This window comes from Plectropomus leopardus, chromosome 16 (assembly GCF_008729295.1).
Source record: "Plectropomus leopardus isolate mb chromosome 16, YSFRI_Pleo_2.0, whole genome shotgun sequence".
NCBI lineage: Eukaryota > Metazoa > Chordata > Actinopteri > Perciformes > Serranidae > Plectropomus > Plectropomus leopardus.
In genome coordinates, this window is record NC_056478.1 from 14,902,330 (window position 1) to 14,924,243 (window position 21,914).

The window sequence follows — 21,914 nt, forward strand, 5'->3', positions numbered from 1 at the left end:
GATGAGGGGATAGAGGGTCAGGGATGGATGAATGAAGGTGGATGGATGAAGGTCATGTGAGGAAGGGATGAGGGGATGAGCGGTAAGGGAATGAAGGGTGAAGGATGAATGGATGAAGGGATGAGAGGTGAGTGATAGATGGATAAGGAATTTTAGGGGATAAATGCATGAGGATGGAGGGATGAATGGATGAAGGTTGGGGCATCCTAAGAATGAGGGGAGAAATCACGGTCACAGACAGATGGATGGACGCGGACCATGATGGACAGAATCAGTTAAAGGGAAGAACACGAGAGGGAACCAGAGGAGTTGAGACTATGAGCGGAGGACTTCTCTTTATTACCTCAGAGTCGGATAGTGCTCCCCCGTGGTTCTTGCATTCCTGTCAAACAGAGAAGGAAGAGATAAAAGGTAGAAGGGATTTGGAGGTGAGATGTGAGAACTGGTCCAAAGGTAGTAATGAATCAGGTGTGCTTTCTTTTCTTATTTTTCATTATTTTTTTAAAGCTAGGGTAAAAAAGTCCCAAAGGCATATATTTGTAATTATCCTAAGTAAATATTTTAAAATACTTGACATTCTTTTTCTTCTTCTTTTTTAAAATTTTTTTAAGCACTTTTTAAGGTTATTTCCTTGTTCGGTTGTTGTTGTATTTTTCTTTGTCTTTTTTTAAAAAATAAATTATTTTGATAATTTCTTGTAATTTTTACAAAAAAAGAACTGGTTGTGTCTTCTTAGGTTGCTGGCCATCATCCCACGTTTAGTTAAAAAAATCAAGCCAATTTGCTCAGGTTTCAAAGAGTTAACTACACACAGAGAGTGTTAAGATGGAACTCCACCTCTACAGCTACTACTGGAAAGCATCAGCTCTAATCAAATTTATTATTTGATTACTTTATTGCACACAGGCTTTACTATGTACAGTATAACAACGTGGCTTGTTGCTCCATCTAGTGGTTAAGTGACGTCTTTGGAAAATGAATGTAATAGTGAACACAGATTAGATCATTTATTGGAGTCTTGGCCCACAGTCCTGTGCTCTCACACCTGCTGAAGTGATGGTGTCATGGAAATGTCTGATCTTAAAGAGGTTTCAGGTCTGCAAGAAAAAGACTGGAACCGGACAGGTGGACCACAACTGCTTGAAAAAGGTTCTACTAGATAAACAACTTTAACTAACTTAAAAATAACTCATGGAGTTAGATGTGTGAAACATCCAACTGTAAGAATTTTAAAAAGAAAAACAAACTATCTAAATTGTAATTCAGGAAGAGTAGGTGTGGTTTGCCCCACAGAAATGAATTCAGCTCTGGGCAGCGTGTTAAAAACCTCAGATTTGAATTATTCTGGCATTAATCAGTGGTTTACACCCTGCAGTCTTAATTTTTTTCTCCCTCCACCTGCTACCAGAGCTTCAATCTGGGATGAAATCGTTGGTGTTCCCTGAAGAGGGAGACATTTTGTCAATTTTACTTTATTGTATCAAAAAATCAAAGACCCTGCAGCAGCCTGTAGGCACGTTTATAGATTTGAGAGGTGTAGACTATATTAATGAGGAGAAAAGTAAATTGAGTAAATTAAAATTCTGAGGACCCATAAGTCTTCACAGAGATAGACAGCAGTCTGTTTCACAGTTTTAATCGTTTTTAAAGTCCAATTCTTGTTTGTAATCACTTCTGTCATATCAGAATCGAATGGATTGAATATTAATTGTTGATTTTTGAAAGTTTTTAATGCTGACAAAGCAGCGGAGAGTTGACGGTGAAAGCAGCAGTCCCATCGGAGGAGGGGAGGGGAGGGTCGGTGTGTCCCAGCCCTCTGCATCCATCCAGCTGGTGCGTCGCTCCGCAGCAGTAACGCGCCACACTCACTATGGCTTTAGCCGCAAGCAGGACGCTTTTGGCGCTATTCGTTACGTTTTGCGCACCAGGATGCGGATGGACAGGTAAAAAGAAAAAAAATTGTTTACTATTTTTTCCATGAGCAGGTGCGTTTAGCACTAATACATTATGCAGTTTGATAACTGCTGGGGCACTGTTGCTTTCTCCTATTGTGATTTAACTGATCAAATTTGATCAATAATGTTACCATGCTTGATTTTGACCAGTTTATTTCGACATTTCGTGCATTTCAGTGCAATATAAGTTTTGATGCTGTTATTTTGAAAGACTTGCATGTCTATGTGCGCACGTGCACATCCATGCCAGTGCGCGCGAGCATTACACATTCCTCCAGTTGCTGCAGAAGTCATTTTTCATGCATTAGATTGATTGTAGCCATTTAAAGTGCATTAGAATATTTAATTTGCAGTATAGAGTTCGCTTTATCATTTGCAGTTTGATGGGGTTATTTCAAGTGAGCAATTAGAGCAAAGACAGACTTTGACAGTGTTTTCACAGTTGTTACTTTATGGGGGAAAATATGATGCTGGTCTCGCTGCAGCAGTCATGGAACAAGTCCTTACCTCACACAGTAGGCACATGCTGGAGGAGCTGTGATCAAGGATTAGAAGTTGATATATATCAGGCTGCATCATTGTGCTTTTTGCCAAACTGGTGACTAATCTGGCTGATAGTGGTGATAAATGATGGCCTGTGATGCTCAGGAGAATAGAAGTGGTGGCTTTTGCTTTGCTGCATGCTTTGAATATCATATTAACTATTAGACTGGAATGGGTTAACCCTTTAGACCCTGAGCAACTTGGCTATATTTCTTTCAAAAGCATGGGAAGAAGGTTGGGAGCAACTAAAAAGAAAAAGTTGCAAGAAATAAGGAAAAAAGCACAAGAACATTTCCTGAAAATAAGTACAATTAAAAATTAAATTAATACATTTAAAAAAGTTAAAAGCAAAACAATGAAAAAATAAGCTTAAATAATGGGAAAAATTCTAAAACATATTTTTAGATGTGATAAGTACAAATCACATCAAAGTAATCAAATTAGTTATTGTTTATTTTTTTACTAGACATTTTCCCTAGCTTTTTTTTAAGGATAATTTTTTAGATCTACTAATTTCTTTCAATTTGTAGAATTGCTCATTGCCTTTTTTCCATGTTTTTGACTGATGTTTTTGATGTTGCTCCAGGTTTCAAAGGGTTAAATACACTTCAGAAAAATTAGTAAAAATGTTTCAAAATGCTTTTTACCCACAAGAAAATTTGTTTTTATTTCTAAAGTTATTCAGTTTTTAATCCGTGTCAACACCGTGATATATCAAATGGATGAAACACTCTTTTGACAGGCTCGGAGACCACAGCACACATGTTTTAGAAGTTACTTAAGTACTGTTTTGTAAAAACAAATTTCAGGGAAAGAAGCCCACATCCTCGAGACAGTCAAAATATCAAAAGTGCCATAAAGGCTGATGAGGTTTGGAGGGCTGTAAGTGAACCCTTATGGCTGAGTTTAAATGCACGTTACAGCCAGTTTCTTTTTTCTCCCCTTTTTTCCCCAACGTGCGCAGTCCATTTATACTGTCGGTCGATCTGCAGAGTTTCTTTATGCCTCTCTCTCAACTGCTAGCACTTAGTGCATGAGGTCATCTCTTTCGCTGAATATAGGCTGCTATTTGTTGTGGTCTTTCCCTCTGAGTCGTTCCCTTATTCATCTTTTGGGAAGAGCACTTTTTCTGTGACATCCTGCTCCACATTCATCCACTTATATACATTCACACCTGGGAGCTACTTAATTCAACCACAGTTCACCGCTGCTGCTGCTGCTGCTGCTGCCGAGCAGCTCCACTTGGAGTTAAATGCCTTCCTCTCGGGCATTCTGACAGTAGTTGTTAAGGGAGAGGGGAGTGTTACTCATTAACTTTCTCCACTCGCATGTCATCAGCTTGTCAGTCTAAAATCCTTCACAACAGCAGATGAAATTGGGCTCCTGGGAATCTCTAGACACCTAGGCGGGAGCAGCACATATAGAGAGAACAGAAACATAGTGTATTTGGATAATAAATAATGTCAAGTTCTTCCATGCAGCCACAGTCCATCAACTCCTGGAAAGTGTGGAGTGTAGAGAGTAATTGGGGCAGAGAGTCAGGGGGAAAGAGGGAATCATGTCTTTGCAGGCCGGTGGAATTTAATTTCTCTGCTCCACTTAACATGCTGGAATTCTGCGGGAGCGACAGATCTCACCGAAAACTTTCAGAATCAGGAATTTCATAACTTGAACTGTTTTTTGGAGTGGGAAAATATGACAGTCACACAGCGGCAGAGGCAGCACAGATATAATATTTTCCACAATACTGGGTATGTTTGATCACCTGACATAGCTTGACCCAGCACCCCCACCCACCTGCAGCTTGGCTGCTTGTCAAACCTGCCAGTGATGGCATATCTAATGTCATGATGTCATCTCCAGTTGTTTAAACAAGTACCACCTGGGTCATGAGCACACCTGTCATAGCACCGTGGATGTCAGCACACTAAGTGCGTTGCATAAACTAACAGTGTTAGATGTCAGTCTTTATTAGTGGTGGGACATTTGAATCGTTCAGGACGTTAGGGTTTTTGACCACCAACACTGAAATGCAAAACATGTTTTCAGACTATAAATGTACTGGTCAGCTCCTACTGGTAAATGCCACATGTCATAAACATCATACATGTATGCATGTAACCCTCCCAAGTTAAACACTTCAGCTTGCTGCTTTGAATAAAATATGTTCTCAGTCACATTTCCCTTTTAAATCAGGCTTAACTGCCTATTATAAAATGAAAGCGTTGGGTGATTGATGTGGCAGTGTGAGGAGGGCAAACGCCATACATGGTCTCAGTCTCTGCCGGTGTGTCGGCTTTAAGTTGATTACTGGGGAGAGTTTACTGAAGGTCAGAGGTCAGAGGAGTTAAAAGTTGGAAGAATTCTTAACCGTGCTCCTGTCCCAACAACTTTGTCTTGTGCCTCTCCTCTGTATTGTGCATATGTTTGTAACTGACTGGTGATAGTTTATGCATCTGAGCCCTGTTGTTTTGTTGTGTTTTGTTTTGTTTGTTTAAAAATGAAAAATTTAAATAAAATATTTAAAAAAAAAAAAGTTGGAAGAATTCTGTCGCCCCTGGCAAGATTTGACATGAGCCCCCCGCCCAGGTGGATCTATAGTTGCAGCTCAAATCTGTTTTTGAATGTTTTCAAGTCCCATATGTTTGCTTTGATCTGAACAGCAAAACAGAAGCTGGTCTTTTAAAGGAATAGTTCAGTTTGGGAAATATGCTTCATGTATTTCTTGCCACCGGTTAGGTGACAAAATCAATGCTACTTCACAGAGGTGTTAACTTCAGTGGCATGACTTGGAATTAGGACATAGTCGAGTCACAATAATTTAACAAAATCAAAAACGACTTGCACCTCGACTTGGACTTAAACTACATTGACTTGTGACTTTACTTGGACTTGAGCCTTTTGACTTGAAAATACTTGACACACTTTCCCCAAGCCCAAATATTATAAAGGATGTTATTTGCTTGACTTCCCACGTATAAAAATACCTGGATCTCTCATATTGTGGTGTTGATATGGTAGACAATCGAGATACTTTGACGGCCAAACAACTTCCAGTTTAGTGCCACGCTAAGCTCAATGAGAATAAAACAATTTATTATATAACTCTTCTAGACTTTTGAATTGTTACCAAACCAAATGGATTCAATTCTGACAGAGAAACGAGTCATTTTACAGGGGTTGTGACGCTTAAAAAAAAGGGTATACACCGATATACAGACGTCTCTTTTATAATGTAAGTCTATGGAAAAAGTATGTTGGGGCCCCATGACATCACGTCATGGACCCAGAAGTTGAAATTCCACTAATTCATCATGGCTTCAAAGTCTGGCATTGATCCTTGGGGGCCTTGTGTGACAAAAAAGTCAGCGTTGAGTGGTCTAAAGTCACACGTTTGTAACATTGCATCATCACATCATCCAACCATGATCCTTTTCCTATAACCTCTCCTAACCGGTAGAGGCGCTTATGCATAAGCTATCAAATAAACTCTTGTATGAAGTTATGTCGCATCTGTACATTAAACAGATACAGCAGATACTTAGCTTTGCTTTGCATAATCATTGGAAGCACTGGATAAACAGCTGCCCTGCTCTTCGTAGAGGTAAAGAAATGTGACAACAAGCACCTCTAACGCTGTTCTATCGTCTGCAGTCTTTATGCTACGCTTAGCTAACTGTCGCTTGCGTGGGTCTATAACCTTGCAGTTTTTATAATGGGCAGATGTGAGGTTGGTGTCGATCTTCTCCTTTAACTCTGAATATGAAATCAAATAAGCATATTTTTCAAAAATGTCAAACTATTACTTAAAGGGAATTTTCTTAGCAGACATGCAGATAGTTGCTTGGATTTTCAGATATCTGTGATTTTTTATTAATCCACTCCAAAATGATGAAGGTGAATGAAATTTAGTTTGTTCTACTCAAAAAGTCAAGAAAATAAATAAATATGTTGCAACATCCCTTTTCAGAAACAGTGACTCACGATAATTCACAGAACATGCTGTCAACGGGTTTCATGGGAATGTTTCTTAAGTAGAAAATAATTCCACCGAAAAATATGTTGACAGTGAGGTCTGTGAAATGTCCAGAGTGACATGGTTTTTGGAGGAGATACTTTGCTGTTGAATGTTTTCAAAGCTGCAAGTTCCACAAATGAAATACTACTCAATTTCAGAGACCTATTTCAAAAACATGGGCAAATAAAACCAAAAGTGTCTGCACAACCAACCAGTGAGAAGGATCTATTTATTTATTTGGTAATTTGGGTGAACTAGCCCTTAAAACCAATTTCATGGGTGGTTGGTGGCTTTCAAGGCTCAGTCTGACTTAGAATTAGACTTAAAGCTCCAGTTGGCAACTTTTACGAAAGTAACTTTTTTCAAATTTGCTAAAATGGTCACTGCATCCACACAGTGATAAACAGAGAAGGGAAAATCTGTTCAAAAAATCGTGTTCCTCTTTCCACTCGTGGTGCTTCTAATGGCATTTGCTAAAAATCTGCTGTTGGAAAACAACCAATAAGAGCCAAGGAGTCTCAAATGCAGCTGTCAGTCACTGCTCGAGAGCAGCGGTCAAACTGTCAAACTAGGCAGCGCTGATCAAAAATGAATCAAGAGTTTGTTGCTGCATTGCCTATTTCTCAGTTAAATTGTTTTCAGAGACACATTTTAGTGTTTAGCTGTAAACGGCTTTGATTTGTTGACTTTTTTTTCACATGGTGGATACTTGCAAATTTCATAAGAAGCAATAAGAAGAAGAGGAGGACCATGATCTTCTTCAAAGATACAGTGACAGTTCCAGCAAATATGACAAAAAGTCATTCTTGTAAAAGTCATCAACTGCAGTTTTAAATTTCAGTTAGTTTCTTTTTTTTTCTCCAACTACAACCCACTTACAATACAATAAAAGTCATTAGATATACAGATAAAATAATTCCCAGAAGGAAATTCATGATGTCTCTATATACTCTATATTCGTAATGCCAACCACAGACAATAAGGCCCTGCAAAAACACATTGCACAATTCATGTCTGTCAAATACTCGTGTTGCAGTGATTTAAAAAAAATCTTTGTTTTTGAATGAAAAAAAAAACTTCTTTGTTACTGGCCTCTAACACCGACAGTTATTGGAGAGAAGAGACACGTCAGTCAGTGTATGCATGCCTTTGTTGTTGCCATGACGCGAAAATTATCAATAATATCTTCACACCTACTGATGGATATAATTTCAATATGAGCACCACATCACCTCACCTCTGACGAGTGTCTTTGAACTTGTTAACCCCTGCATACATCCCGCCCTCTGCACACACACACACACACGCATGCACGCACACACACACACACACACCCTAACATTATGCTTTTCCTAGCCCCTACCCTAACCATCAAAACTAGATGCTGTAACCTAACCCTAACCTAAAACTTATCTTAACCAGACTCTTTCAATCCTTAAAAACTTCAAAACATGGAAAGAAGATGATGAGCAACTTGGCCAAAAAAATAGCCAGATATTACAAGAAAATTACCTGAAAGAAGATGAAAGAATAACAGTAAAAAACAAAACTAAAAGAAAAAAAAAAAGAAAGAAAATGAAAAACATCCTGAGAATTGGAAAACTAATATCCTTCATTTTATTTCTGTAAAAATATTTTTTAAATATATAATTATACTAATAATAAATATATTTTTCTGGACATTTTTCCCTCTTATTTTTGATCATTTTCTAACAAAATAACCAATTTTCAGGTCATTTTATTGTCACCTTTTACTAATTTCTTGCAGTTTGTGGGGCATTTCCTTTTTTTAAAAGAAATCAGACCAATTGGCTCAGGTTTCAAAGGGTTAAATAGCTTGTGAAAGGCATCTGAATGCAACACAAGAAAACAGATGTCAATTTAGGTTTCAAAAGATTAAACCAAGTCTCAACCCTCAAACTCCAGGCCTTTGAAAAAGTGAATACCAGCTAAGATGTCCTCATTATCCAAAAATATCCTCTATCCCTATCCCTTAGTTGGTATAAAAATTGTGCAAGTCACCACTTTGTAGCAAGTACAAGTACACACACACACACACACACACACACACACACACACACACACACACACACACACACACACACACACACACACGCACACCCGTCACTGGTGATCCTGGTTTAGTGATGGGTTTTGATGACAGTTATTAGGGGTTAATGGCAAACTCATTAGGGTTGAGCAGGGGGTCAGCGTCTGTGGTTTTGTGTGCGAGGTGAGAAGGTGCTCTTGTAAAAGTGGAGCACATTGCAGGTGCATGAGTGCAAGTATTTTCTAGAACAGTTTAACAAGAGTCCTTTGACCTCGGGGCTTTACCTGCATGTGCCTCCTGTGCCAGACTACACATCTGTCTGTCTCTGTCTGTGTGTCTGTCTCTGTGTCTGTGGATCTCTCTCTCTCTCTCTCTCTCTCTCTCTCTCTCTCTCTCTCACACACACACACACACACACACACACACACACACACACACTTTTATCGAGAGAAGACAGTGACATAATGGCCCTCAGGCCTTGCCCTCATTCTTCACATACTTAATACTTTCCACTGTCTAACTCAATCACACTCTGTCTGTCTGTCTTTTAAATGTTATATTATTGCCCTGGTGTCCCATGGCAACACAATGAAACCAAGCCTCTCTCCGTAACATTATGATGTTACAACAACTCAGTTGCTTAACTGCTTCCCAAACTGTTTATTCTTGGATGGCAATCATGCATCTGCTGAGCTCGAAGGAGTCTTGATTTAATCAGAAATATCTGGTTTGCCCTTGGATCATAAATTTCCAAAGAGGCCAAATCACAGAACGATGTCTGGACAGAGGAGCAGATCCCTTCATACGAAATATCCAGCCTTATTGGAAACAGGGGGGGAGTGATTGAAGTGTGTCCAGACTTGTGTCAGTGGAGTCTGCCACGAACAGCTGATAAAATTGACTCCACTCTAACCCTGCATTAATGAGGATATAATGAGGAGAGATTGTGTTTGTTTTGGGAAAACACTCGCACACTCCTTCATGCACAAACAATGTGTCCGTATCCGAGGGTTTATCTAGAATTTGCAGAAACAGCAAGGTGACAATGTTTCAGCACGCACTAAAACCCAAAGAGACGACACTGTAGGCCTCCGAAGAGCTGCGACCATCTGTAATCTGCAGCACACGAGGCCTGAGTGGCAGTTACTTCTAAATGTGAGAAAAAAAAGTGCAGATGCAGCTGAGTGCACACCTGCAGACAACAAGATTTCAAAGCGATAAAGTGATTTTGTGAGGATGCTAAATTGAAACGGCTGCTATAAACCTTTGGGGAGCAGAGACAGTCGTATAGACCAGCTGTTTATGATATGGACAGACAATACTGACACTTATATGTGACAGCGATGAATGACCGGCATGCTAATAAACCCGGGTCTACTTTGTTCAAATAGACCTCCTCCATTCAACCAGTGCTTATTTACTTTTTGGATCTGGATATTTAAAGCTGCTATAATCAATATTTTGGATCAGGTTAAAGGACACAGAATTATCACCAGATGCTGCAGTTCAGCTCTTTGCAGCATCTTTTAGTTTATTGTTGGTTTTACAGCCTGCGACTTTATTGTTTTGGTTCACCCTCCTCACTCTCATCAGCACCTTTTCCAGCTGCAGCAGGCAGCTGTTTTCAGCAAAAGACAGCTTTGATAAACCGACTATAAGATACTTTTTCAGTGCAAAGGGGCTCAGGGGTACACAAATTAGCCACTTGCTGCAAGATTTCAGAAGAACCAGATATTTCCTTTAGCAGGAGGTTAAAACGGCTTGTTAATTGTAACTTTGTCTTGAGCATCAGTTAATTTACTCCGTGATGTGGCTCCATATAGAGACCAAAAACAGAGCTTAAATCCAGGAAATGTCATATCGGGGACCCAGGCCCTGATCAAAGTACACTTGACTCTTAAAGTCCAGTTCATCGATAAATGTGAACCGTGTGTACTCTACATGGCAAGATCATCCGTGAACTTGAAAAGTCGATGTCAAACTACAAGATTTTTTTAACTGATCACTAAACAATCTCAATTTAATACTGATGCCTTTATATTTAGAATACAGATGGTAGCACAGACTGCCGCAAATAGACCCAGATCTGGCTTCTCTGCTGTCTTCAACCTGCAGTCGAAACCTCAGCGGGAGGCGGAGAGCTCCACGTTTGACAGAGGCAGGGGCTGAGCTTTGCCCCGCTGCTCAGCCACTGTGACGGTTCCCAGGAAAGTGCCGTCCGTTTTCTACACTGTAGCATTACAAAAACCTCCCACAGACAATGCAAGTGTGCTCTGGTATACAACATTATCCACTATATCTTTGAAGAGCAAACAGTTTTCTGCTATATTAATAGACAACTGAATTCTAGCATGTTTACTATAAATGAATTGTTTAAGCAGAGCAGTCAAATCTCTTTTGTAATTTCTGATAAGCATCATATACTTCAGTATCAGTGGCTCATTCACAGCTGTGGTGATGGTAATATCCAGTCAGATGAATTCAGGACCGACATACCTGCCTTTTATGCTGCATTCACGCAGTCCTCGGATGGTTCCATTATCCGGTTTGGTTGGTCCTCCATGTTGGGTGTCTTCCTGAGCTCTAGGTCTCATTGTGGCAACAACATGGATTCTGCAAGAAAGATATGTTGTATCTTATTGTTCAGAGAATTAAAAAAAAACATGATGATAGCTGTTTGAAACTTTATACAAGGAAGCGATTTTTGCTGCTACGTCTCCTAAAACTACTAAAATATTGCTTTACCAGACTAATGCTAACAAATCACTTTTAGAACTGATCTAGGTCACTTTACAAAGACAGAAACTAAGAGTTACAACCCAATATCATATTTAAAATTACATGTGAGCAAAGAAATTGACATGCAATATGTGAATTAATAAAAGATGTATTACCATTAACCTAACCCTTACTTTCATCTACCATATTTCTGCATATATGACATCAACTCTGCAATTTAATAAATTAATATTATTCATTTTATTCAAACAGCTGAATACTCATACCAGAGTGTCTAACTGTATAACCATCTGCTAAAAATGGTCAATGATTTGAATTTAAAGAGAGCAAAACAATGAAATTCACACTGATTATGGGTTTTATGTTTAGTTTATTGTTTCAGGATTGTAAATAAACACTTTTCTTAGTGTGCGTCAGACTTTTTACAATTACCCGTACTTCTGTTCAGTCAGCTGAGATTTCAGCATCCATGCAAGTTCTCGGGCACGAGGCCACATGAGGTCAGTTATTCTGAATCTCAAGTGGTTGTTTATTGTTTCCGATGTGTCTCCTCTGACGCCTTTTAGCAGCTTTTCATACAAGCTAAATCACTCATTTTACATTGTGTTAAAGTCACGCTCAGTGCTATACTTTATCATGGGTTGGCTTGTTGGATAATGGTGCTGTCACCCCTATGTTGCATTTGCACGCAAACCGACAGAGGAGCAAAGAGGCAAAATTGGCAAAATTTCCAAAACACAGCAGTGGTTATTGTTTTCTTTGTTTTGATTTTAAGGAAATGTAGACAAAAGGAAAACTTAAGATTTCTTATTGTCCTGAGCATGTAGCCATCCAGGCAAATACTCATTTATTTATTTAATCATCATACTAGTTTGTATTTTTCAGGGCTGCCTTACACGTAAGTTTATGCTTCATCAGAATCAGAGTTACTTGAAATGCCAAGTATAATAAATCCAGAGGAAATTGTACTGGTGGCAAGGAAGAGGAGGTTTATTAACAGCTCACAGAGCTTGAACAGTAGGCTCATACTGCCACAATGTGTAGGGCCAACAGATCTTTACATACGAGATAAAGACAGAGAAGACTATTGAAATCCACTTCATACAGACACAATTTATCCTGACGTCATTTGTTTTGCAGCAGAGAAGCCCCTGCGGTCACCCAATGGAAAACAGACCTCTGTGGACAAGGACCTGAGGGAGAGCTGGGAGCCTTCAATTCATCTGGATGGAAGACCTGTTGATCGCTTCGTCATCAGCCCCAACAAGCCCACGAGGTCTCATCGCTTCACAAAAGCGGAAAAGGACAGTCGCTCTCAGCTACTGGAGGATGTAGGTAAGGCAGAAACAGAGGGGGTTAAAAGGAGAGGGTGAGAGCAAGACAAGGATATACTGACGTTAACGAATCAAGTGGGAGCTAATGAGAGTGTTTGTGAGGGACCCGAGGCGTGATAGCAGCACTGCTTAGGGTTAAGGTTAAATCTTAAACCAGTTTCATATTAAATCAAACACCAGACTGGACCAGTATACTAAATTTTTCCAGGTGTCACCGAAAAAGCATCGCCAGCAAAACCATTGTTTCCTTATCTTCTCTTGCTGCTGCGCGTCAATGTCGCTTTTGGTCACGTGCAGGCAGCCCTGCTTCACAGGCATTTACAACTGTTTATTCAAATGTGTTTTCAAGGCATTTTTGGAACGGTTGCACCTGGCGTGACACATCTTGGTGTGATCCGCCCCTAAGTCTGATAATAAACATATTATGCTAATCACCTTGTCATAGTACTTATTACTAATACACACTGGCTTCAGCCATTGGCAGAGGTTACTGATGTAGGCTACTTTTAGATTGCCAGAACATGTCATGATGACATATGCAGATTCAGCTGGTTTACATAAATTCGAAAAAAAATTACGCTACAGTACAGTTGTCCAAATTTTGTGTTTTACTTTCAAAGCAGAAATATCCACCACTGCACCCCCCCACTCATAAAGGCAAATACATGCATATATAGTATGATAAAATAACACACATAACTATAATGTAAAATTAAAAAGGGAATTAAATACATTATAGAAATAGATTTAAAAAACAAAGAAAATAATAACAAAGAAAAAAAATTACACAAGAAATATATGTTGCACCTATAATGTAATACGCAAGATCAACCATGTCAACCTGACCCACTCTGGTCAAATGGGACAGTTTGTATTGTTTTAAAATAGGAAATGAGAGGCTGACAGTGTTTGTAGGATTTAAAAGTGGTTTAAGCTCATACACCCGATCAGATGGACAAAACCAGAAATCGACCCAAGTCTAGCACTGCTAGACAAAAAAAAGCCATTAAGAGGAATATAAATGGACAGAGAGCAAGAAAAAGAAGTATGGCTTAAACTACGGAGTTAGCTTTCAGATCCAGGAGTTCTGCACTTTCTCAGAAGACAAGTGCCAAGAATGAGGAGGGGGATGAGCAAAGCTGTGTACAAAGCAGAGACGCCAGGAGGGGAAGTGTTAACACGAGTGCATGTACGATCGATTTTTATCAAGGATTAGTTCATCATTGGACGTGCTGCGATCCAAGTTTGCCAAACAGAGAGAAAAATAACTGGGGGGGTGAGGGTGCGTGTGACCAGTGATCATCGTCCCAGCCCAGCCGACAACAGTTATTTTAGGCTTTAGAAAGACAGTATTTTTAGGTCTTAACAGCTTCTTAATTCCTGATCCCGCCTTGTAAAACATAAGACAGGTCTTTATGTTTCTATACACATACAGTTTGCAGTGCTGTCTAGCCTGCTTTTGTCATTATTCCATTTTCCTCTGTCCTTGGCATCTTAGAGCCATACTTCATCAGCGGCTGTGAGTCTGCAGCCAACCCTTCTTTTCCACATCCAAACCCAGCCCAGCTCCAATAACCCAATCCCCTGTGTTGTGGTCACTTGTTGTGTGTGCGTGTGTGTGTGTGTGTGTGCAACATGTGTGTTTGGTGGTGATTGTGGTGGAGCACAGGGTGGTGCCAAGTGTTGAATCATGCATTGTCTTGTTCAGTGTGCCAGTGTTTTAGAAGTATGCATCTTTACATGCTTGTGCTTGTGTGTGTGTGTGTGTGTGTGTGTGTGTGTGTGTGTGTGTGTGTGTGTATGCCGCCCAGTGTGTGCTGTGGCAGCCTTGTGGTCTCTTCAGCTCCGGTGCAGTTTGCCATAAGTCTCTGGCAGCAGAGCAGCGTCTCGGTGTTGCCTTTCCAGAAATTCCTTGCAGATCGTGTGTTGTTCCCTCAGCAGTATGAGAGCAGCATCAGTCATCTTAAATAACACCATGCTGTTTGCCTCCACATCATTAATGTGTCTGGCCAGCCGCTGTCAAAACAGCACAAACGGAGAGGTGACTTATCTGGAACAACAGAGGGCAAGATTGAGAGTAGAAGCATAAGGGAGACTGAGAAATAATATCCACTTCTCTCTGATAAGAAAAAAAGTAAATCATTGAAATTTAATGGTCCAGTATGTAGAATTTAAGGAGATATATCAGCAGAAAAGAAAAATGAATATAATAAATGTTTTTTTCTTTCAGAGTATAATCACCTGAAAATAGGAAATGTGTTTTTGTTACCACAGAATAAGCCGTTTATATCCACATAGGGGGCGGGTCCTCCTCAACAGGGTCCACCATATTGCACCGCCATGTTTCTACAATAGCCCAGCATGGACAAACTAAACACCAGCCTCTTTTACATTGCCTGTTCAAGTTGGGAATATCATACTGTTATGCTGCCTTGTCGTCATGTATGAAAAGTGTGATTGGAGGGACAAAGCTGTCTCACCTTTGAGCCAGCACGGGAGGTACTAACAGCACCGAAATGGTGTCTGTATAAAAAAGGACCACCAGTAGGACAGAACTATGTACAGGAGGGGTGTTTTTGATGATGTGTTATGGATGTGGTCAACTGGGGTAGATTTAAAAAGCAGCTAGCAGCTAAGACAAAAAGAACAGTGGTCATAAATGTCCACAAATTTGGAAAACAATGAGATTCGGGAGCTCCTTACCCTACGAGCAGAGGACAAGATCAGCCGCCATATAACATAGATGTAAAATGGTTGTTAATGCCATGTTATGCCACTGTAGTTTAGAAAGCACTTCTGTTGCATATGTTATATGTCATACTAGAGGCTGCCGCTGTTGTGTTAAACGTCAAGCCTCTTTTGTTTCAGCAATGCCAGCATGCTGTCTAAAATCACACACTGTAACAGCATGATGCTGCCCTTGTTTAGTTCTCTGTATGAATGTAAAAGTGGTGCAAATAAGGGAATTAGTAGTGCCCCTATAGTGCGATCTCAGAGCAAAAAGAGCTACCGACTCTAGATAGGGATATTTGCATTTTTGCATCTGCTATCGTAGTTAGCAGCCCATCCGTGACGAGCAGCTATGGAAAATAAAACAAACCTTTTTTACGTGAAACTGCTTTATTCAGTTTTTTACCAGTTCAATCCACCTGTTGCTTTCTGATTTGGGGAGGAAGAGACCTCTGAGGCTCATTTACCTCCCATTAAAAACCTCCTGAAGAATGCGTACAGAAGGAATTCTAACTCCAAGAATTTATAGTTTGATGCAATTCCTCTAAATCCTAAACACTGCTCCTTTAAAAGTTGACCACAACAAAGGAACATAATATTTTCACTTGCTCACCAGGTTTCGGTAACATCATATAACCGCTTTGTTTTTGTTTTATTTTTTAGACCCTGAATGGGTTAACCTGGATGGCTTTGCTGTGTTGGGCGGTGCACCTGTCAGCAACTCATCAGCAGGTAAACGTGATCTCCAGGCATCTTTACCAACAGCACAAGGGAGTGGTGTGTCTCAGCTAGCAGCAAAGCACAAGTCAAACTATGTGGAGAGATCCATTAGAAGCTGCTTGCTGAAATTATCTGCTGTCATTGTGCATAAAAAGGAACCGCAGAGCCTAATGTGATGATGATTCACAGTGCTGTGTCTTTGGGCTCACTTGTTCTGGAATCAGCGGGGAAAAACACTCTCTTGTCTCTGACTCATAGATTCCCATCTATTCAGCCAGGTGTGTTTTTCTTGCAGGTGATCCAAATTTAACATCTATTTAAGAGTTTTGTTCCCTCTAGTGGTGTACAGCACATCAATTATCACCTAACTACCTGCCACTGCTTTCAACAGACTGTAAAATGAGAGGAAATTAGCGGCACTTGTAGTATATTGAACAGCTTTATTGCAAGACCAACGTGTTTCAGCTTGTGGCAGCTTCATCTGGACACTGATGAAGGCCACAGGCTGGAATGCGTTGGTCTTTAAATAAAGTTGTTCCACACTTCAAGTGCTGTTGGAGTTTCGAGTCCTTTAGACTTTCAACCACCTCGGGAGAAGGGAAAGTTGTGCCAGAAACTCCACCCTGTTTCAATTGACTGAATAGGTTACATGAAAGTAAATTAACTGGCAACCATTTTGATTGATTAATATTTGACCTGTTGGTTGGACAACAAGTATTCATGATGGACATTTTTGTAGGGATTTTGGAATATTTATAGACTAAATGGCTCTTTGAATAATAGAAAAATATAACAAATAATTAATTTTTGGATCACATTACTGCTGGAACATGTCTATTAGTGAAGATTTTGATTCCCAAGCTTTTATAGAGAAACCCAGTAATGAATACTAAATCCCCAAAATCCGTATTTCAGGCATCCAGTTCCCTTGTCTCAAAGTAAATGGGCTTTTGATTGTGTTTTTGGTTAGGAGCTTTAAATAAGTTATGTGGTTAAACTAACTTAAGAGACTTTCATGTTTTGTTCCACAACATAAAATACGTCAATAAATACACCACTCACAAACTCTGAAGCTTTAATGTGTCTTAAAAAAGACGATCACAAGTCATCATGTCGAACACGGCTTTACAGCCTTGCAGCAGTGGTGATGCAATAGTGTAGTTCCATTTAGCCGAACAAAACCTTTTTACTCCTGGCGATTATACTTAGGCTTCCAAAGTCCTCAAAGTGGTGTTCCTTTGCTAAGATTATCTCTCTGAACAAAACGTGTAAGTATCATAACTATTTGTTTGCCACAGAGCTTATTTTCTGCAATTAAACAAAATCCTATGGAAAAATCCCATAACCTTTTTGACGGGGGAACCAGCATGACAGCGTCCGGGTTGGCCTACTAAAACGCCATCCCTGGAGCACTCGACTGGAGATACTTTGTTACTTTGTTTCAATCATTCCCCCAGCTGCAGTGATTATACAGACGTGCTAAGATAGCTTACAAACGCTGACCAATCAGAACAGACTCGGCTTTTAGGGGATGGGGATTGAAAGGGACAGGCACTAAATGCAGCGTCTCAGACAGGTGTTCCAGCACAGACAGTATGCAGAATATAGTGCTGTTTTTTTATATACACTAAAGCATGAAAACATGTTCTATTAGAAACCAAAAATAGTTTAAATCTGAAAGGAGCATTACAGGTCCCATTTCAGCTCTTTAGAGAAAATTAAATGCACTTTTTACTGAAGTCAACACCACTAAAGGAACCTTTATTCATTCATTTTTTCTGTGCGGTGACATGGGGCATCTGGATGTTTAAACATATGTCATGTAAACAGTCGGTCACAGGACGAACACAAATAGACACTCGTGTTCATACCGTTCCACATGGGCAATTTAGTCTCTCCAAACCACTTGACTTGGCATGTCTTTGTGCCACAGTCGGGAAACATGGAGAAAACCCATTCAAATTCCAGACTGAAAGGATCAGGACCAGCAGCTGAAACAAGGACCTTCTTGCTGTGAGGCGACAGTGCTAACCACTGAACCACCACGCGGCTCTGGAGTTTCAGTTGAGTTTGTTTGAGGCAGAGCCGCTCTGGAGACACAGCTAATCATATTTGTTGAGTTTAACCTCAGCCAATAGAGCCTAAGACTCACTGTGATTCTGGCAAAGTAGTGCCAGGATAACGGCCAACAAAAGAAGACGTGTAGCTTGTTTTGAGGCGTTCCTGGCACACTTACATTAGTTTTACTTTAGGTAAAGTTATCTAGCTAGCTAACTACAAGCTAATATTAATTATCCCACTTAATATTCCAAGTCCTTACACAAAGTGATTGCCTAATGCTGATGAATAATGGCAAAACACAATTGAATACACCTGCATTAGTGTTCCGTATTCACATTTTTCACAGTTTATTTCCCTTTAACTAGGAAAAAGTGGAAGCTGACTTATGCAGACACTAATGGTGTGTATGTTTGAAGTGCAAATTTAAATTCTACTCAGATTTTGAAATAAATTATTACAGATGCAAGGCAATATCGCTATTGATGATGTGTCCTCTTCATTCTGCCACAGAGACAAGTCTCTGCCAGTTTTTGAGTGGGTGTGGCCTCAATATGTAAGTGCCTCCCACCTGCATCCACTTTTAATTTTGTTTACATGCTGCGTTTTTCCGATTTCCTTTGATGCCACTTTGCCAAATAGAACCAACTGGTTAGATTGGACCTGTGTTGGCAGTGGTCCATTTCTAGCTCGAAGAAGTTTCTTTTCTTGGCTGTATTATGCCTCTCCGTGTTGTAAGTCTAGGGGCGAGCCCTCTCAGTGGAAAATATAATGGGGCAAGATATTTAAACGGCGGTTGTTTTCAGCTGCCATGTTTATCAACGCCTGAAGATTCCTACGCTGTGATCGGAGAGATAGGAGCTTCACATGAATCACATGCCATCCTAGAGGGTGGCTGAACGAATGAAAGAGGGAGGCTGTATTTGCAGGGTCCAAGATCGCCACTGGTAGGAAACTTTGAACTGTTCTAAATTTTGACATAATAAATGACATTTTAGGGCAGGTTAATCTCTAATCTCTAAGTATGCAGGGCTGCATGTAAACAAGGGTATTAGTGGAATATTTATTTTCACACATGTAAGTAACTTAGTAGGTTAGGTTTCTCAACCTTTACCCCTTGACATGAAAATCAGGTGTTTCCTTTACATAATGTGACCTGGTTACTTAAGAGCAACCTTTATTGGGTAGGCTTGAACTACCAATTTTTCAGTCAACATCCAAATGCACTGACCAATTGCACCACAGACAGCCTGACACTGAGTGGGTGTGGCCTCAACCTTCAAGCACGACCCACTTGCATGTGCAACACACGAAAACATACAACACTGACAAGTTAAACTTTAATAAAACTAGCAAACTCAATGACAAATGAGAAGTGTCATTCAACATTCGGCTATCTTATAGGTTAGCAAATTAGCCCAGTTAATGAAATAAGTATCAAAAATATATTAGCAGACAGCCTTTTAAGAGAACTAATGAATGAAGACAAATGATAAATGAAGCTATTGGGCATTAGTGTTGAATAGCCTGTTAATATTTTGCTGAGTTTTTCTTGCAATTTGTGTTTTTCAGTTAGTTAGTTAACTCTGTCTTTTTCAGTTGAAGCTATGGTGATTTTTTCTTCCTTCAGGAAAAGCTCCACCACTGCAAAATGTTTGGATAAATTAAACTTTGGCTAAACTGAGCAATGTAATCAAACCTTCCAACCTGTGTTTGCAAAGTTTAGATTTGCTTTGAAGCTGGTGAAATGTCAAAGTCGCCTTTGCTTTCTTCAGCTAATTTTTGAGGAGGGAGTAGGCACACAACAGCGACATTCTTCAGCATCAGGCTGAACACACTGAGGTGGGTCTGTCTCTCTGTCTGTCTGTCCTTATGTATGTCTGTCTGTCTGAGGGCCAGCCTCACAGCACCTCGGACTATCAGGCTTCCAGGAAAAGACAGAAAGGATTTGGCAAGTGAGAGCACTGTGGAGTCAATGGTTTAGTGGTCCGCAGCGTAGTGACCTGGGCCAAAGTATGCACTGTGACAGCTTTCCAGACAGAGAGGAAGAGGAAGAAAATAAGGAATAGGAGATTTAGGCTGATTAAAACCAAATGCTTTCTTTTTAAAGTCAGCAAGTACGGGGAGAGACGCTCACACAGGTACATTTGGAATGAGGGGACTGGCCCGAACTACTGTTATACTGTTACCTCAGAAGCAGTCGAAAAATGTCTGAAATACATAAAAAGTAGGGGTAAGACATATCATATTCACCATCGGTGTTGTTAATGGGTGATAATTCAGTGCAGAGTTTAAAATTAATTTGTGTTTTCAAATACATTCAACACAATTTTAACATACTATAACTATAACTATAACTATAACAGAATATCAAATAAACACAATATTTGCTAGTTTCAACTTGCTGAATCCTGAACTCCTTAAATGAGTAGAAATAAATGACACTCTGGTAAATATATTCTTATTTTAAGAAACTAAGACTCAGACGCAAGCCAACAAAAGCAACTGTCGAAAGTAAGTTTGTGATATGCAGTAAATGAGAAAACAGACACTTGAGTGATCCTTAATCAACAGACATTAATCTTAATGTCTGAGAGCCAAAGTTAAGGTTCTGTGTTTGTTTAAAGAGAGATACTGCACATGCAATTATCTCACATGCAGGTGCGTTGGACTGTATCATTTGAGTAAAAAGAAGATTCCACACACTGCTCTTTCTCAGCCAGTGGTGGTGCTTACCATAGGCGATACAGGCGGCCCCCAATTTTAGCATTGCAAAGGGGAATTTAAAAAAAAAAAAAACGTTCAAGTGAGTCATTCACAGTCTGAACAATACACAATGCGGTCTTTGATGGATAACGTCAAAGTTATACTACTCGTGGACGTCGAAGGAGTGTATGTGGAGAGAAAGAAAAAGAAAAAAATTTGGCTTTCAATTTGGAGTTATGTTACCGCTTTAATTTTTATTTTTAATCATATAACTTTTACATCCCTGGTGTTTATTTTATTATTATTTCTTTATTATATATTTAATATGAAGCTCTTTGGTCTGCATGTTTGGATAAAAGCTGCTATATAAATACAGTTGAGTTGAGATGAGGTAGCGTGAGCCTTTGGCTTAACTACCTAATAAATCAAACAGCTAATTGTGTGTTACTAATATTAAATAAACCTTGTTCCTGATTAGCAGCTCTGACAAGTTGAATTGAAACTGAAACTTGTTGCTACATCAGGCTTCTCTGATACTCCGTGTTTCACTGTAGCGTTTTACCAATGATATGGAAAGCCCCATCCCACAAACTGGTTCCTTAGGTTTGTAACATAACAAACCCTGAGAGTCACAATCAATGGTTTTGAGACTGTCTTTGGTACACAGCAGTTGCAGGACAGGAAGGCTCAGGCCTGGTGTTTTACTGCTTATTTTGCTCATGAAATGTTTTTTTTTTTTTTGCACATTAAAAAAACAACATCGGCATGTTAACAAGGTTAAACATTTGACTTTCACAGAAGGGAGGTCTTTAAGTTCAAGTTTAACTGAATCCTGTCGAAGTTCATTTTCCCTTTTCCCTATTGGAGTAATTAAGGGAAAATCCAATGTTTCCTAATTACACCAGTATTATCGGCAGTTTGATATAATGTTGGAAGACAGACACGTGGAACATACAGAACAGATTATCTAAGAGACTCATACAGGTGCAGGAGAATCCTAGAGAGATTTGAAAACAGGAAAAGCAACATCAGAAAGAGTTGTTGCATTATCGGAGCAGCCA

General features: G+C 39.7%; 1 protein-coding gene across 2 annotated transcripts in view; it reads left to right on the forward strand.

Moving 5' to 3' along the window:
• Positions 1 to 1,850: 1,850 nt before the first annotated feature.
• fndc1 (fibronectin type III domain containing 1) overlaps positions 1,851 to 21,914 on the forward strand; it is a 50,592-nt gene continuing 30,528 nt past the window's right edge. For both annotated transcript variants that reach the window (XM_042504016.1, XM_042504017.1), the window contains exons 1-3: positions 1,851 to 1,943; positions 12,446 to 12,640; positions 16,033 to 16,101. In XM_042504016.1, coding sequence (XP_042359950.1) covers positions 1,871 to 1,943; positions 12,446 to 12,640; positions 16,033 to 16,101 — 337 coding nt within the window. In that variant the 5' untranslated portion in view covers positions 1,851 to 1,870. The remainder of the gene's footprint in view (positions 1,944 to 12,445; positions 12,641 to 16,032; positions 16,102 to 21,914) is intronic.